At 37.8% G+C, this 17,358-nt stretch overlaps 1 protein-coding gene across 3 annotated transcripts; it reads left to right on the top strand.

Moving 5' to 3' along the window:
- Positions 1 to 3,479: 3,479 nt before the first annotated feature.
- On the top strand, positions 3,480 to 17,358 carry LOC141656707 (bark storage protein A-like). Of its 3 annotated transcripts, none has more exons than XM_074463709.1 (5): positions 3,480 to 3,812; positions 13,551 to 13,618; positions 13,723 to 13,878; positions 15,951 to 16,283; positions 16,957 to 17,358. In XM_074463709.1, the coding sequence occupies exons 1-5, from the start codon at positions 3,584 to 3,586 to the stop codon at positions 17,131 to 17,133; spliced, it is 963 nt and encodes a 320-aa protein (XP_074319810.1). In that variant the 5' UTR covers positions 3,480 to 3,583; the 3' UTR covers positions 17,134 to 17,358. The 3 variants fall into 3 exon arrangements, with proteins under 3 accessions (XP_074319810.1, XP_074319809.1, XP_074319811.1); XM_074463708.1 differs by lacking the exons at positions 13,551 to 13,618; positions 13,723 to 13,878; positions 15,951 to 16,283; positions 16,957 to 17,358 and adding exons at positions 4,089 to 4,156; positions 4,268 to 4,423; positions 4,554 to 4,890; positions 6,081 to 6,433 and having other exon boundaries at positions 3,489 to 3,812; XM_074463710.1 differs by lacking the exon at positions 3,480 to 3,812 and adding an exon at positions 12,938 to 13,265.

Raw genomic sequence — 17,358 nt, 5'->3', positions numbered from 1 at the left:
TCTAAAACCAATTTTGGCTATAGAGAGAGTAGCCATTTGCCTTATAAAGTGGTAATTCTTCTCCTCTTTTATTAATGTGGGACAACCCTCACATGTGAAACTTTGGGTTTCTTCACACATAGCATGTGAAACGATAAATGATTTAATACGAACATCCATTTTAAGATCTTGTCATATACGGAGTATTTTGAGTTGCGTACACTAATATTAAAATTTCAATGTAGAAACACATGCATTTAAAACAAAGTATTAAGATTCTCTTGATTTGAAACTTTGTGAATTATTTACACACACTCTATTTCCTTTACACAAAAAAAAAGAAAAACTATTACAAAGAAATAAAGAATTATCGGTACAATTCATACCGTAAATTCATATTCCAATTCGAAAAATTCTTGTGTCCTCCGGGACTTGAGAGGATCGTCCTCCTTACATCTAAAAGCAATTCACCAAATATAATATTATAAAGGCTTAGGTGTAAGGAGTACGAATTTTTAGGAGGACACAAGAATCTTTCTTCCAATTCCAAATATAATGAATAATACTAAAAAGAAAAAATTAAAACATAGATAGCATAGAAAATGCCTGAATCAAGGCTTCATCAATTTCCATTCCATAATTATCGTGTAAGACCGTTGTATTATTAAAACCGAAATCAGCATCGAAATCGACAAATAGGGCAAGTAAGACTTAGAACAAGCCACTGATCAACACAATCAGAATGAAACAAGTGAAGGCAATCAAGAAACTCGACCATATCACCGTCTTCGTAATACGACAAGCATATCGAACAACGTCTTTCGTCTTCCCCTTTACCCATACACTTGGATGAATACTCCATTTTGGGCCTTAGACCCGTCTCGGTCGGTTCGTAATAATCGGAGTCGTGGCATGCTGTATTAATGCAGCTTAGCAGACATAATAATCCTACCATCGGTCCTAAGGACAGAATGTCTAGGAGAATCATCGATCGACCCAAATGGGTTTGGATTGTTTTTTTTTTAGGAAAATTGATTAAAGTGATTGAAAAATATGACTTTATCTTCTTGTATTTGTAAGATGTGATTATTTGTTGGCACGTTATTTTATCAATATATTAATACTTGATTAAAAGAGGTCAACAATTTCGCAAATTTTTTTGGTCTAAATCAACTAAAGCAATGTATGAAGTAATTACTTTTACGAAATTTTATGACTTGTTCAAAAAATTTCTTGTTTGGCTCGAATTATTTTAGTTCTTAGTTCTTGTATCGCTCGAGTTGGGGTAAAAATTAATTGAGATGTACAGACTCTGGAGCTAGGGTAGAAATTAATTGAGAGGTACGAGTATATTTTATTAAATTACACGTAATTTTAGTTTAAATACTTGTGATACTTTTTCTCCGTGTCAATTATTCTTTTTTCTTTTATATCCATCAGAAGGGTTAATTTAATCAAAGTTGAATAAATCATCCGTTCACCACAGTTAAATGTTTTTGATGCTCCACATTTGTTTTGAGCGATGATAACGCTACTATACTTTTGGTTTTAGGATGGAACCTCCCTTGTGTTGTTAAGTGGTCCGTCTCTCCTCCATTCGGGTAAGGCTCAGGCCCATTTGCATGATTACCAATCGTTGGTTGGCGCAGTGGTAGCATGGGGCTGCGCTTGGTAGGGAGGTCTGCGGATCGATCCCCCACAACTGCGATTGGGAGGGGTTTAAATACCGTAATCCTTGGACACGCCCCGAAATCCGGATTAGTCGACCCAATGTGGTTCGGATTACCGGATGGTTTAGACCAAAAAATAAATAGGAATCTTACTATTCATTCTATCACACCAAAGTGGCACTAATAACAGCGATAGTAAATTTATCATTACTATTTTTTTTTAACCGTTTATTAGACCTTTTACGTACCTTCAGAAATATAAGCACGTGATTTTTCCTTAGGAGCCAGTAACTAAAGTATTCTCATCCATGCGCATCCGACAAAGTAGGACAATAAATGTACCAAAAAAAAAACCCAAGAAGGACAATAATTGTTGCCTTGCTGCATGGGCTCAGACGGTAGTCATGGACTCATGGACCCATGGTACGCATATACATTGATTATTACTCGTCAATCGTCATAGTCGAGTTTCCACTTCCTAAGCGTAAATTCTTATTTCAGATGATTATTTTTTGTCTAAAATTTTAAATGGACATATATGACTGAGAAATTCCTATAACATTTGCTACTCGTACTTGTTACACAAGGAATTACGTAATACCTATTTATTTCAAGTAAATAATATGAAAATAAGCAAATGGATTCGTCAAATTCACATACAATTTGGTCCACGAGCACAACCTACATACAATTTAGTCTAATGGAGACAACCTAGTCATTTTAGAACATCTTCAATGATTCATTTTAAAGTGTTTGAAGTAACATATTACTATTAAACAAGTAATTATAACCCATTATTTGAATTGGAATAATTAAGTGTTACTTGCAAGAATGATAACTCTACCAAGTTACATAGCTTTGTATGGGAAAAACAAAAGTATATGAATATATTTTCATTGGGTGAATGTAATATTGTAGGTGGACTCGAACTACTTACAAACTGTCATAGTTCATCATTGGAAAAGTTTGTAGCTGAAAAGCAAATTGGCTTTAAAAACAAGGTGTCAACGGGCAAACCAAGCATCGTAGCTACCATTGGAGATGTTGTATACATCCAATTGAGTTATTCAAAAACACACATTCTCATTTGTGATGGACAAAATCCGTCATTTTGAAGAGACGTGAAATAAAGGGGCTGAGTTTAAATTTTTTTATCCAAATGAAAGTTTAGTAAGTTTAATGTACCTACCTTTCATGAGGCAGTGATATTGAAATTTAGTTTAATTTATCTTTCTTATAACCTTCTTTTGTCCGTAACAACGACCTTACTAGGAAAAGTGCATCAATAATTCACCTTCAACAGTTCAACATTCACATGTGTTCCACGGTTTGAGATTTTTTTTCCTTACCTATCATTCGAGTCGAAGATCTTCTCTATTTCTTGAAAAGAAAAGGAGATTTTATTTTCTTTCGGCAGTTCAGATTGCATTCTAATAATATCGAACCATTTTAGCTCTATACATAAATAGGTTTAAGATGCACTCATTATTCCCAAAGAAAAATGGAGAAGTTCGGGTCAATCGGGTCGTGTTTAGGTCGGGTCATTTCGGGTCTATAGGGTTTGGGCCGTATTGGGTCGGGTCGGGTTATTTCGGGTTTAGATAATTTTCTGGTCAACTATTATCAAGTTATTCATGGATAATAATCAGTTTGCAACTATAAACATTCGAGTCGGGTTATACTCGCTCGGGTCTAGTTGGGGTGCCGGGTCGGGTCATTCAGATGGGATTAATTTTGCCACGTCTAAGTATGTACCGTCTTAAAATAAAGGAAAATGAGATGGTAGATGCAGAAAGATTGTGGTTCACATATTGTGTAAAGGAAATAACCCTAGTACATCGCCTATATAAACTCACGAGTAGCTTAAGCACATTCACACACAATCTTGAAACTCAATAATATTCGCATTGTTAATTTGTTACATACGAAAAAAAATGGCTGGTATGATAAAATTGCTAGCGGTAGTAGTCGGGCTCCTATTCCTGGTGCCCGACACCATGCAATTACCAATTAATCACCCGATTCACGCTGTTGTACAGCGACTTACGGCTGATGCTGGGTCCTATTTGGGACTTGTTATTTCTACTAGTGCAGATGAGTCTCTACTTACTAACTCTACTGACTATGAACCTAACCTTTCCGTTCCTTACATTGTCTTTGCTGGTATATATAACGCTCTTTTCTCTCTAAATTCTAAGATAATAATTAACGTCGTGTAATAGAATGGACGAAACAATTTATTAAAGATGTACATAAGACATTGCGACAATAATAATAATAATAACAATAACAATAACATACCCCGTAATGAGTTGGTACCAATAATACCGAGTAATAATAATAATGCGCTTACTTTGTTTAATTATTTTCTTTTTTCGGGTTGATGTTAATTCGAGTTTTGAGTTCCTTTTGTGGCGGTCTTGTCTGTTATTTATGCAGGGAGGACGTTCACCTTTGGGACGTTCAAGAACGAACCAGTGATCCATGTCCTTGCTGGGAAGCCAAGTGTAAGTTATAGTTCTGTACGTAATTTAATTTGAATATATAAATACGATTTGAGTTGGTACCAATAATACCAGGACTTATTTAAATTTGTATGTAATACGACCGATGTACAGGCAAATGTAGCGGCGACCGTACAAATGCTTATAGATCTGTTTCCGATCAAGGGAATCATCAACTATGGATCTGCTGCAACTGTTAGCGATCAAGTTAGCCTTGCTGATGTTGTTATTCCTTCTCAAGTTGCCTTCGCCGGTGTTTGGAGTTGGGAGGTAAAATATTTAAACAAATGATTCTAAAGCCATAAAACATACACACAATGATTTTTCTAACGTGTACCCTATTATATCATGTATTAGAAAAACTGTTGTCATTTGCAAAAGAATATGTTGTAACACGCAGGAACCGGAGGCAAGAGTAAGGTATCCATCATTAAAGATAGGAGAATACAACTTGCCAGAAGCAGGAGGAAACTCTTTGGGACACATTACATCTTTAAAAACACAAGTTTACAAGCCGACCGGCAGCTCGAGGACTTATTTCATCGATGTTCACTCTGAATGGCTTCAGCTCGCTGCACGACTCAACTTTGGCGAGAGTCCTTCTGTTCGCATTGGTGAAGGCTACCGTGGTGGTTCGTCCGACATTTACATGTTGAACTCTGCCTACGGTACTTACCTTAACAAGAAACTCAACATCACCATTGTTGATACCGCGCGCAAGTGCTGCCGTTGTTGCGGTTAGTTTACTTTTCGTTTCACTTAATTTGACTTACTTCTATTTGACTTTTTTCCCTAGTTAAAGTAGCCCTGGTCAAACATTCGACCGACCCGGCCCGTCACTCGGGCCAATTTTAACCCAGCCCACGTGACCCATACTAGCCCGCCCAGACCCATCATAAACAACGGTTGTGCCGGGTCGATCAAATCCAACCCGGCCCGGTTTTAGACCCGCCATGACTCGCTCCCGACCGGTTTTATTTTTATAATTTGATATTACTCGAAAATAATGGTGAAGCCGATGACCCGACCAGCCCTCAACCCGCCCTTCGACCCGGATCGGGCCGGTTTTGGATCCACCTCTAGAGCTGGCAAAAGCTAACTCAACCCGACCTGTCCGAAACACGACCCAATCCAACCCGAAATTGGGTGAACCGACCAGATAACCGATAGCAGTTTTATTTTTTTCCAACCCGAACCCGATTTGAACCGACCCGACCCGTGACTCGATATTTCTCAACCCGATAATGAACAAGCTTAATAATGGTTTAAATAAGACCAAATTATCATTCATCTTAATTATAATGAACAACAATTAATACACCTACCCATTATTTCAACATAAAATTACCATCTAAACTAAATATATAAGATAAAATATATGCTAATAATCTGATCCGACACTGACCCGCTAATGATCTGACCCGACCCGAAGATGACCCGACGTGAACCGAACCGACCCGTACCCGTCACTGACCCGACATAACCGAATCCGTTTTGACCCAACCCACTTTAGCCCGACCCGTAACCGACTCGAGTGACCCGATTGCCACCTACAGACCACCTCTATCAAGTTCGGCTCATGTTGAACCGCCCCTACCCCGGGCCAGTTACATGCTCGCCTAGCAAAGCCCACTCTACCCCCGGTCGGCCCGGCCCACCCGTAAGCTGAAAAACTAGATTTTTGAAACTAGTAGCTACGTAGCTATATAGCCTATACGGAGTATTTAACTTTACACGTGCAAATTCTTGTTTAAGCTCAACTGCGCAAAATGCATCTTTAACATAGAACGGGTCAAGCAGGGTAAACAAGATGAAAGGAAAATACTCCGCAGTAGACTAGTAGTGCACATACCTTTAAAATTTATGCACTGCGTATATGTGAAATGTGAATTGTGAATTGTGATGGTACAAAATGCATATGTTACAGACAGCAATATCAAATGGAGTGCCTCACATTGTGATCAGAGGAGCATCAAACAGGCCTGGAACGGAACCCAACAAGAGATTATCCGAAGTGACCAAGGAAAACGTTCTAAAAACAGTTTCAGTGTTCATTGGAAGCCTGTCCGGGCAGTCCCAAAAGACAAACGCCGAAGCCTACTGATATGTTGCGCTGTTTACGTTATGCTTAATTGTCGATGTTGTTGTTGTTCCTGGTTTTATGTAAGCTTAGTTGTTTAATCGTACGTCTAAAATAAATTGGGACTCGGATGGTCATGTACTCATGTCGGAAGAAAGCACATCATTTTATCGACTTCAGGTTGAGCCATTTTGATCTAACGATTTGTTATTTCACTTGATTTTTCTATTTTATATATTACTCCGTATTTAGTACCAACTACCTATAAAAGGTAATTACGAGAATCAGTATCCAAAATTCTTAGAATATGACGTAAATAATGATCAATTTCAATTTAATATCAAATGAATGATCATATTGATTTAGCTAAGTTGTAAGTCTAGACTAAATATGAGTCAAGACGAGGTTAGTGATGTGGACATGATAAGTTCTTATAAGCTACCCCCTCTGTCGTCCTGGTCATTTGTTACCTTTGGTTTCGCACAAAGACTAAGAAGAGAGGAGGGACCAATTTAAGGTGGTGGTGTTTTTGAGTGACAATTGGACAATCGTAACTTGTACAAATTGGCGCAGTAGTTCCTTTACGACATACTCCGTACTCTGTATCAAACAACTTTGGTTAAGGTTTTATTTTAACATCAAAAATTGAAATTAAAGGTGATCGTTTGCGGGCTTGGACGAAGATGGGTCGGGCCTATCTTTGAAAAAGTGTCCAAAGAGCCTAATTTGCCATGTCCAAGCCCGCTAGAGCGAGCTTACTAGTATTGCTCATGTCCGCCCACTTAAAATTAGCGGGCTTTGTCCGTGGACTTGCGAGCTTAAATATAAAATATATTAAATTATTTTTTGTAAAAAAATTAAGGTTAAAAATACCAAAAGTATATTCCAAATTAACATCGCAAACTCAACTTAACATTTACAAATTCCAAGATATAATTAAATTGGTTAATTAAACATGATTATTTTGAAGTGACAAGTCTCCAAAAAATTTAATGATATAAAAAAATCAAATTACTTTTTGTATCACTAATACAAATTTTATTTCATTTACTATTGCGGTATATTTTTACTTTTTACTTTTTGTTTATATATAATATACACAAAACGGGCCAGGCTTGGCCTGTCCGTCAAATAATTTTTTTGATTTTTTTCGTTCAAGCCCACTTAAATAACGGGCCAGATGGGCATTGCTAGCGGGCCAGACGGGCAGGGCCTAGCAGGCGGGCCATAAGTTGATCAACTCTAATTGAAACCCTTGTAAGTAATTCTCACGAAACATAGAAGGCCAAACTAATTTAAACGACCACCAATATTCAATCATACTACATATATGCCTTCTCGAAATTTTTTTTTTTTTTAAATAAGCACACTATCTCGCGAGTGAAAATCGAATACCCAACTTCATGATTGGTGTAAGAAAACTCTTATTCCTTGACTTTTCCGATTTATAAGTACTGGAAAATCAGGGAAAATAATTTTTCATAAGCATTGCACTTAACTAGATCTAAATGTTCACCAATTTATCTTATATACACAAATGATATGATAGTAAACTCGTTTTAAACTTATCAGATAATGTCGTCTTATATAAAATTTTGGAAATGTTTTGATGATCCTCAAACTTTTGTTGTTGTTACATTTTAGTCACGTTGCGAATCGATGGCAATTGGACAAGTAGGACAATAATTGTACCAAAAAGAACCTAGGACAATAACTGCTGCCCTATCTGCATGTGATCACTGATCAGATGGTACACATATACGGACTATATTGAATACCACAAAATCTCATTGAAGACGGACGATATTCGTCATAAGTTTGTGACGGATACCGTTTTCTCTTATAAAATGTCCATTGAGAGGTGAGTAAGAACACATGGGGGGTGCCCCATCTTGTCCCCTCTCCCTTTTTGTGAGAGGTCACAAGCTTGTGACGAGATTAGCCCATCAAAAGCAAAACTAGCTGATTGAATAGTGTACTACGTACTCCCTCCATTCAACTCCATACTACCACTTTGCTTTTTCACGTTTGCCAACGCGTGTTTTACGCGCTAAATATCGTTAGCTACGTATTTGCAAAAAATATAAAAATTAGATATTTTTAATGTACTTAAAAAGACGAATCAAATAAAATCTCACATGAATATATTTTCACTTATGTATTAAGAGAAAATTGAAATTGAATCTTTAATTGTCAATAGTGTGCAAAATAGATAGTGGTAGTGTGGAGTTGAATGGAGGGAGTAATTGATAGCAAAGTATGATCAAGGCAGATTATTCATAATCGAGTTTTGATTTCATAAGGGCTTGCTTGGGATGAAAGTAAGGCCCTGTTCTTTTGGACTTAAAGTCACTTAATTTAAGTTCACTTCAGATCCTATAAGTTCGATTCGATTCGATTCGAGATCCTATAAGTTCGATTCGATTCGAATCCTATAAGTTCGATTCGATTCGAGATCTTATAAGTTCGATTCGATCCTATAAGTTCGATTCGAGATCCTATAAGTTCGATTCGAGATCTTATACCTCACTTAATTTAAGTACACTTGAATCCTATAAGTTCGATTCGATTCGAGATCCTATAAGTTCGATTCGATTCTATAAGTTCGATTCGATTCGATTCTATAAGTTCGATTCGATTCGAGATCCTATAAGTTCGATTCGATTCGATTCGAGATCCTATAAGTTCGATTCGATTCGATTGAGATTAGTTTCAGTCCAAAAGAACAGAGCCTAATTAACTAAAAAATGGAGGGAACGGATGGAAGTTGGAGATAGAAATGGGGAAATATAGTGTAATAATCCCTCCATTAGGGGAGTAATTGTTACCCACCTCCCCCTCCAAGTAATTATTACCTCCATATAGAGGTAATAGTTCCTCCCTCACCTCCTGTTTGCACCCTCCACAACCACCACAAAGCACCAATCTCCTCCCGCTTGTTCATATTTTAGCTCTCATTACTCCCTTAATAATTACTCTCATCCCAAGCAAACTCTAAACGCAATAATCTTGGCGAAAAATTTAAATGCGTAATATGGTGCATACCTTATCGGTGATGAGTAAGTACTTATTTTTAAGAATATCGGCAGCCTCTCAATAAAATAGTGAGATATCTTCTCGGTGATGAGTAAGTATATCATAATTTTAGAAGATTTAGTCCGTGTTCTTTCCGGCTTATTAGAGCTAAACAGAACTGAACTGAATTGAACTAGACTGAATGAAGTTGAACTAAAGTGAGATGAAATTAAGGCAAAAAAACATGGCCTTATGATTTCATATAAAAGGTTAAATACATAAGGAATTACCTATTTGCCTCAAATAAATATATAAAAATAAGTAAATGGATTCGTCAAATTCAATTACAATTTGGTCCATGAGGAAGCCTACTACAATTTGGTCGAGTGAGGATCCTCTTCATTTTTTTTTTGCAAGAAATGGACCTCCATTTTCTATAGACGGTTAGGATTAAATCGTATGACGATCTAATGGTTGTAGTTGTTTCATAAAGGTAATGTTTTAATGAGTAAAAAGAGAAAATAAATGGAGATTCAAATTGCTTAAGGTCAATAGAGACAACTTAACCATTTTAAAACATCTTTAATAGGCGCGTGAACAACTTTAGGTCTTTACTGGACAAAATGTAACACCCCAAAAGATATGAGGTAAGTTATCCCACATCGGTAAATTGAGGAGCTTATAATGTGTTTATAAGAAAGTAATTTCACCCACCACATTAGTAACAAGGCTTTGTACTTTTAAGCTTAAGTGAGAACAAAACGTGCCCAACGGTGAAATCTCATCTTTAAGTGGGGGTGTGTTACGACGGTGGCGGGTCGGGTTGTTATAAATGATATAAGAGACCACGAGAACGTTAGATATATGAGGTTAAGTTGTCCCACATCGGGAAATTGAGGAGTCGGGTTGTTATAAATGTTTGTAACACCCCAAGAGATATGAGGTTAAGTTTTCCGGCCACATCGGAAAATTAGGGGTTGTCTGGTACAACAAGTCGGAATGGAATGGAATGAAGTTTGATAGTATGGTGGTTTGGAGTTCTAAATCCATAATTGCTTGGTTCACCACAAGTTATAGAATTGGGGAATGGAGTTTGAATCCAAAGAGGAAGGATGGTTATGGGATTCAAAGGGGTTGTGGTGGAGTTTGAATCTATTGGGTATCTAACTCCATTCCAAAATTACCCAACCAAATACTTAAATGGACTCAATCTATTCCATTTCATTCCAAAGTCGCCAACCAAACACCCGTTTAAGGAGTTTATGATGTGTTTATAAGTAATTCCACCCACCACATTAGTAACAATGTCTTGTGCTTTTTGTCCATGAGTAACACGATAAAACGGGCCTAAAGGTGAACATCATATCTATAAGTAAGGTGTGTTACGATGCTGGCGGCTCGAGTTGTTATAAAAAATGGACCGGACCGAACTATATGTTCTGCATTGAAACCGGACCGAATTCTTTTAGGGCTGGTCCTCGGTCTATATTTTTTTAATTAGGTTTCAATCTTTGGTCCGGTCCAGAACATGTTAATTTAATTATGGACTGAATTTTATGCTTTTAAAGACTAATTGTTAAAAACGAATGATCTTATTTTGTGACAACTTCGGAGCGGGAAAATATTCCGCTATCCCATGTTCCATTCGAGAATGAAACATATAGCACTTACCTTCCATTTTGTTCGAGAACAAGTTCAATTGGGCAACGAATGATCATATTTTGTGACAACTTGGGAGCGACAAAATATTCCGCTAATCCCATGTTCCATTCGAGAATGAAACATCTAGCACCTACCTTCCATTTTGTTCGAGAACAAGTACAATTGGGAACGATTCGAATTCAACATGTCAACGGGACGATCGATCAACTTGTGGATACACTTACCAAGCCATTGTCCAAACCACGTTTCCCATTACTTGCTTCCAAAAGTGGCCTGACTCTACGACCCTCCATCTTACGAGAGTGTATTAAGGATACAAAAAACCGAGTCAATGTGCAACCAGTTCAAAACCGAGTCAATCGACTCCTTATTCTTCCTCATGGTCCTTCTCCTAGTCTTAGTTGTTAGCACTAGTTTAGGTGGTTGTATAAATATGGAACATTGTACACTTGAATATTCATCAATCAATATTACAAAACATCACATTCTTTACAGGTGTAATGTACCTTAAATGTAGTGGTATTGAAATTTGGGTTAATTTATCTTTCTTATAACCTTTTTTGTCCGTCACAACGACCTTACTAGGAAAAGAACAACAATAATTCACCTTCAACAGCGCAATATTCACATGTGTTTTATTGTTTGAGAATTCATTTTTCTTCTCTATTATTCGAGTCGAAGATCCACTTCATTTTTTAAAAAGAAACGGAGAGTCTATTTTCATTCAGTGGTTTAGATTGCATTCTAACAATATCGGACGAGTCTAGATGTATGCATAAGTAGGTTTAAGAGAGGAAATGCACTTTTCATTTCCTAAAAAAAATGAAGAGAATCCTAACGGAAAAGAGTAAACATAAATAACACAAATTCTAATTTCAAGAGAGAAGTATTTGACTTAATCTTAAAACGGGTTAAATAATACTAGTGTAGATCCTCGTGCTACAACACGGTATTTTTTAGTTTTGTTTTATAAATAGACATTCTTAATTTCTCATTAAATTAATTGCATAAATTAACTGTACCTTTAATGTTATAATGTACTAATATAAGTTTAGTAAGAGGTTGGAAATGAAAGTTTATTTATTTTTGTCTTAAACTATTTTTATATTACTTTACTATAAAAATTAACTTTATAATGTTATATCATTAAATGAAACTAATTTATGACATTAAATTTCAATTAAGTGATGTAAAAATGTAATCTAATTAAAACGCATATAAACCTTATATAAAAAAACAGGTAAAAACAGTATACCACGCACTTAAAAAGACGATTTACGAATAAGTAGACTAATATATTTTTTTTAATTAAATAAATACATTAGAATTGTTACGTCCTTTAACATATACACCATATTTAGAGTGTCACTAATGAAGGATAATATAAGAAACAGATTTACGTAATTTTAAGGTGTAAGTGATAACAATAATTATGTTAAAGACTGCATAAGAAGTAGGTTTCCGTAATTTTAGAGTGTAACTGATAAAAAATAATATTTATGGCAATGAAAATGACTGCATAATAAATTACAAATTTTAATGAAAATGTCATAAATATGAATTCTAATTAAAAGATTAGAGTTTAATTATGAGAATATATTAATTGAAAAGATAATAATGTAATGGAAAAAAAATTACTTGTTACCTTATTTAGCTAGATGCTTTTTGGAGGGAAAACTAAGAGAATTTTTATTCTCTTAGTAGTAGGGGGAATTCCACTTGGTATTTCCTAGGCATTTTACTCTTGTCTTACTTAACATATTTGTCTCGTTTTAACCTTCAAACGGATATATCCATTTTAAGATAAATTAATTGCATAAATAATTACGTAGCAGGGGAAGTGGAGGGATGTACCCTATTAAAATAAATTGCCATGGTAAAAGAATAAGAGTTAGTTAAAGTGGTAAGAGTTTTGTTACCCCAACCATGAGGCCGGGGTTCAATTCTTATCCACAATGTAGTGCGCTCTATTAAACCAAAATTACCATGGTAGATGCAGAAAGATTGTGGTTCACATATTGTGTATACCCCTTGTATATCGCTTATATAAACTAACGAGTAGCTTAGCACATTTCACCCACAATCTTAGAAACTCAATAATATCGGCATTGTTACATACGAAAAAAATGGCTGGTATGATAAAATTTCTAGCTGTAGTGGTCGGGCTTCTATTTCTGGTGCCCGACACCATGCAATTACCCGTTAATCACCCGATTCACGCTGTTGTGGAGCGACTTACGGCTGATGCTGACTCCTATTTGGGACTTGTTATTACAACTAGTCAAGATGCGAATCTACTTACTAACTCTACTTATTATAAACCTAACCTTGACACTCCTTACACTATCTTTGCTGGTATACAGAACGCTTTTTTATTTCTCTCTAAATATTTCTTGCATAAATTTGTACGATAATAATTCTCGTCTTGTAATAATATTCATCGAATTGGTTGTGAATGCAAATTCGTAATAATATATTTTATTAAACACGTACACCTTTGGGACGTTCAAGGTGACTGATGATGCAAATTCGTAATAACATATTTTACTTTTGTTTATAATTTTTTTTTTTTTTTTGGGGGATGATGTTAATTCGAGTTTTGAGTCCCTTTTGAGGCGGCCTTGTGCGTTACTTATGCAGGGAGGACGTTCAGCTTTGGGACGTTCAAAGACGAACCAGTGATCCATGTCCTTGCTGGTAAGCCATTGGTAAGTTTTTCCAATCCTAATTACTTATAGGGGTGACTGATGAGATCTTACCTTAAATTAGTCTTTCGTAATTAAACGTTTTGTGTAATACGATTGATGTACAGGCAAATGTAGCGGCGACGGTACAAATGATGATAAATTTGTTCCCCATAAAGGGAATCATCAACTATGGATCATCTTTAACAGTTAGCGATCAAGTTGGCATTGCTGATGTTGTTATTCCTTCTCAAGTTGCTTTCACCGGTGTTTGGAGTTGGGAGGTAAATGATTTAAAACAAATACTTGACTCTAAAACGATAAAACATACACATAATTAGGGTTGTACACTACTGGTCCAAAGCCGAACTGGACTAGAACCAGTTTGAACCGTAACCGGAATTGACAAAAATCCTAGACCGGGACCGGACTGGAAGATAAAAATTCCAGACCTGGACCGGACCGATTGGACTTGAATTTATCTTTACACACCCATTTTTCCAAATTCCGGTCCCAAAATTAATTCAAGTCCGTTGTACCGGATTAAATAAATGCACAATGTAAGAAAATCAAATAACAATATTTCTGGTTTTTCCCGTCCCGACCAGGAGCGAAAAACCGAATTTCAAACAATGTTGGACCGGAAACCAGACCTGAATTTTTAATTCAAGTCCGGACCGGTCCATTTTTCCGATCCGAACCGGATTTTGCACACCACTACGCATAATGATTTTTATTACGTGTTGCCCTATTATATCACGTATCTTAAAAGCGAATATTAGAAAAACCGTTATCATTTGCAAAACAATATATTGTATTTTTTTTTTTTTTTTTTTTTTTTTTGACAACTGTAAAGATAGTTTCTACAATCTTATGGCCTGCCGAGCCAGGCCATGTGCCACACTATTAAGGTACCTCGGAATAAAACAAAAACTCAAACAGTGAAAAAACCTAGCAGAACTACGGATCTCCTCCAGTAAGTCCTTTATCAGATGATCAGTTTTAGTCAAATCCGCAATCACATTGACCAAATGTAGGCAATCCGAAGAAATGTCGAGATGGAGTACCCCTCCGGATCTCGCCCATGAGACCACATCCCTGACTCCGAGGGCCTCTGCCTGGAGGGCCGATTCCGCTCTAGTACTCACCTGTCTGCGCAGACGCTCACGCCCCATCTCATCATATGCCACCCATCCAAAAGCCGCCTTAAAGGAACGATCCCAACTCGCATCCACCTTAACCCGAAGAGGTGAGCATAAGCCTGGTTGTCCGATCATGTGAAAAGGGATACCATTCCGTAAATCAGTTTTTTGCTGATCAACCTGATCCCCAACGCTCCCCTCGAGGCTCTTTGAGAGAACCCTTATTATCTACCTGATTGCTAAGAAGATGCACCCTCTCCTTAATAGAATCAAACAGGACACCAATCAACAACTGAGGATTGGTCGCCAGATCTTCAAATTTAATCTTGTTTCTAATAGTCCAAAGGCCCCAGATAATGGCAATGAATAGAATAACTCTCCTCCGTCCTTCCTCCTGCCTTCCCAGGTATTGGACCCAGTCAATAATCCAGTCGGTCATAGTAAGATGTTTAGCGCCTTCCACCCTGATACCAAGAACCGACCCCGCCCAAATCCTAGCCGAGACTTCACAATCCCTAAAAAGATGCTCAACCGTCTCCAACTTACTATGCTCATTTCCACATAAAACACAGAAAACATCATCCCCCATTTTTCTTTGTTGAAGCTCGCGTCCCACTGATAGCGTACCCGTAACGATCCTCCATATAAGAATCTTCCAAGTGTTAGGAACCGGCATAGTCCATAGGTGCTTTTGACAAAACACCTGACCACGCTTACCCAATCTAGTGAAATCCTTTTGGGACCCCTTGCTGGTTATATACTCCTCGAAAAAGAGTCCGTAACCACTTTTCACTGTAAAACACCCATGGTTTGAGAATGGCCAATACACCTCATCTTTCAGCCCCTCCGTCCTAAGCCTGATTGCCAGAATCCTTTCCGCATGCTCCTCTACAAACAAAGACCGTATGAAATCTTCATTCCATTGCCCATTTGGTGTCACTAGATGGCCCACTCGCAGATCCACAAGATGAACATCCCCATGGCCTAGCCAGCAATTCTTGGGTTCCGGGAACTCACCTCCTACCCACCTTGATGTCCAAACATTCAACCGGGAGTTACCACCAGGCTTCCACCCCAAAAAACCTTTGAGACCCTGAAACCCATACAGGATGCTACGAACTCCCCACGAGGAGCTAGTACCTGAACAAGGTACCGATTCCGCATCTACCATCTGAGTCCCGAAAAGTTGCAAAACAATATATTGTAACACGCAGGAACCGGAGGCAAAAGCAAGGTATCCATCATTAAAGATAGGAGAGTACAACCTGCCAGAAGCAGGAGGAAACTCTTTGGGACACATTACATCCTTAAACACCCAAGTATACGAGCCAACCGGCAGCTCGAGGACTTATTTTATCGATGTTCACTCTGAGTGGCTTCAGCTCGCTGGACGACTCAACTTTGGCAAGCGTCCCACTGTTCACCTCGGTGAAGGCTACCGTGGTGGTTCGTCCGACATTAACGTGTTGAACTCAGCCTACGGTACCTATCTTAACAAGAAACTTAATATCACCATGGTTGATATTGCAAGTGCTGCTGTTGTTGCGGTTAGTTCACTTTTCGTTTCACTTAATTAGACTTTTATTTTGTTTTGACTTTTTTCCGTAGTTGAAACTTGAAATTAGAGGTGTTCTCGGGCCGGGCAGGGTCGGCGAGGGCACGGGGCGGGTTCTTTTGGTCAGGCCTTGACCAGACCCGTGAGTGAGGCGGGCCAGGTTGTGGGAGATATAACCAGGGCCAAACTCGTGTTCTGTTTTAGGCGGGCCAAGGACTGGAAATTTAGGACCCAGGCCAAGGCCGGGTCAAATATTCGGGCCGACAAGCCTCTCAGGTTGATTTTTACCCGGACTGGGTTACCCATGACTAGCCTTGCCGATCCTTCAAAACTAGGGTTGGGCCAAGGTTGAACAAATTCAACCCGACCCAATTGTAGACTCGTCCTCGACCCACCCCTCAATCGGTTTTATTTATATAATTTGATATTATTTGAAAATGATGTTGAATCGGATGACTGGGACCGTCCACACCCATTGTTGACCCGGACCGGGTTGGTTTCGATTCCGCCTTCATTAAGACCAGCCTGTGTTAACCCGCCTCCTAAACGAGGCCGGTCTGGGTCTGCCTAGCCAATTACGTCCCGTGACCACCCTGGAGCTAAAGAAACAAGCACCATAAGTTTGTCTTAAAAAAAAATGTGATGGTACAAAATGCATGTTACAGACGTCAATATCAAATGGAGTGCCACACATTGTGATCAAAGGAGCATCAAATAGGCCTGGAGCGGTACTCGACCCGAGATTATCCAAAGCGACTAAGAGAAACGTTCTAAAAGTAGTTACAGTGTTCGTTGGAAGCCTGTCCGGGGAGTCCCAAAAGACAAACACCGAAGCCTACTAATAAGTTGCGCTTTTTATCCTTGTGAACCTTCTTATGTTTCTATTTACGTAACGCTTATAATTGTCTATGTTGTTGTTGTTGTTCCTGGTTTTATGTAAGCTTAGTTATTTATGGTACGTCTAAAATAAATTGGGAATAGGATTGTCATTTACTCATGTTGGAAAAAGGCATATTATTTTATAGACTTCAGGTTGACCCATTTTGATTTGAAGATCTATTATTTCA

The sequence above is a fragment of the Silene latifolia genome, chromosome 5, assembly GCF_048544455.1.
Source record: "Silene latifolia isolate original U9 population chromosome 5, ASM4854445v1, whole genome shotgun sequence".
Lineage (NCBI taxonomy): Eukaryota > Viridiplantae > Streptophyta > Magnoliopsida > Caryophyllales > Caryophyllaceae > Silene > Silene latifolia.
This window is presented reverse-complemented; position numbering and strand designations above follow the sequence as displayed.

Coding starts and splice junctions, on each gene's coding strand:
- LOC141656707 (XM_074463708.1), top strand. CDS start 3,584: ATGGCTGGTATGATAAAATTGCTAGCGGTAGTAGTCGGGCTCCTATTC. Junction 3,813..4,088: donor TCCTTACATTGTCTTTGCTG/GTATATATAACG, acceptor TTATTTATGCAG/GGAGGACGTTCACCTTTGGG. Junction 4,424..4,553: donor CCGGTGTTTGGAGTTGGGAG/GTAAAATATTTA, acceptor TGTAACACGCAG/GAACCGGAGGCAAGAGTAAG.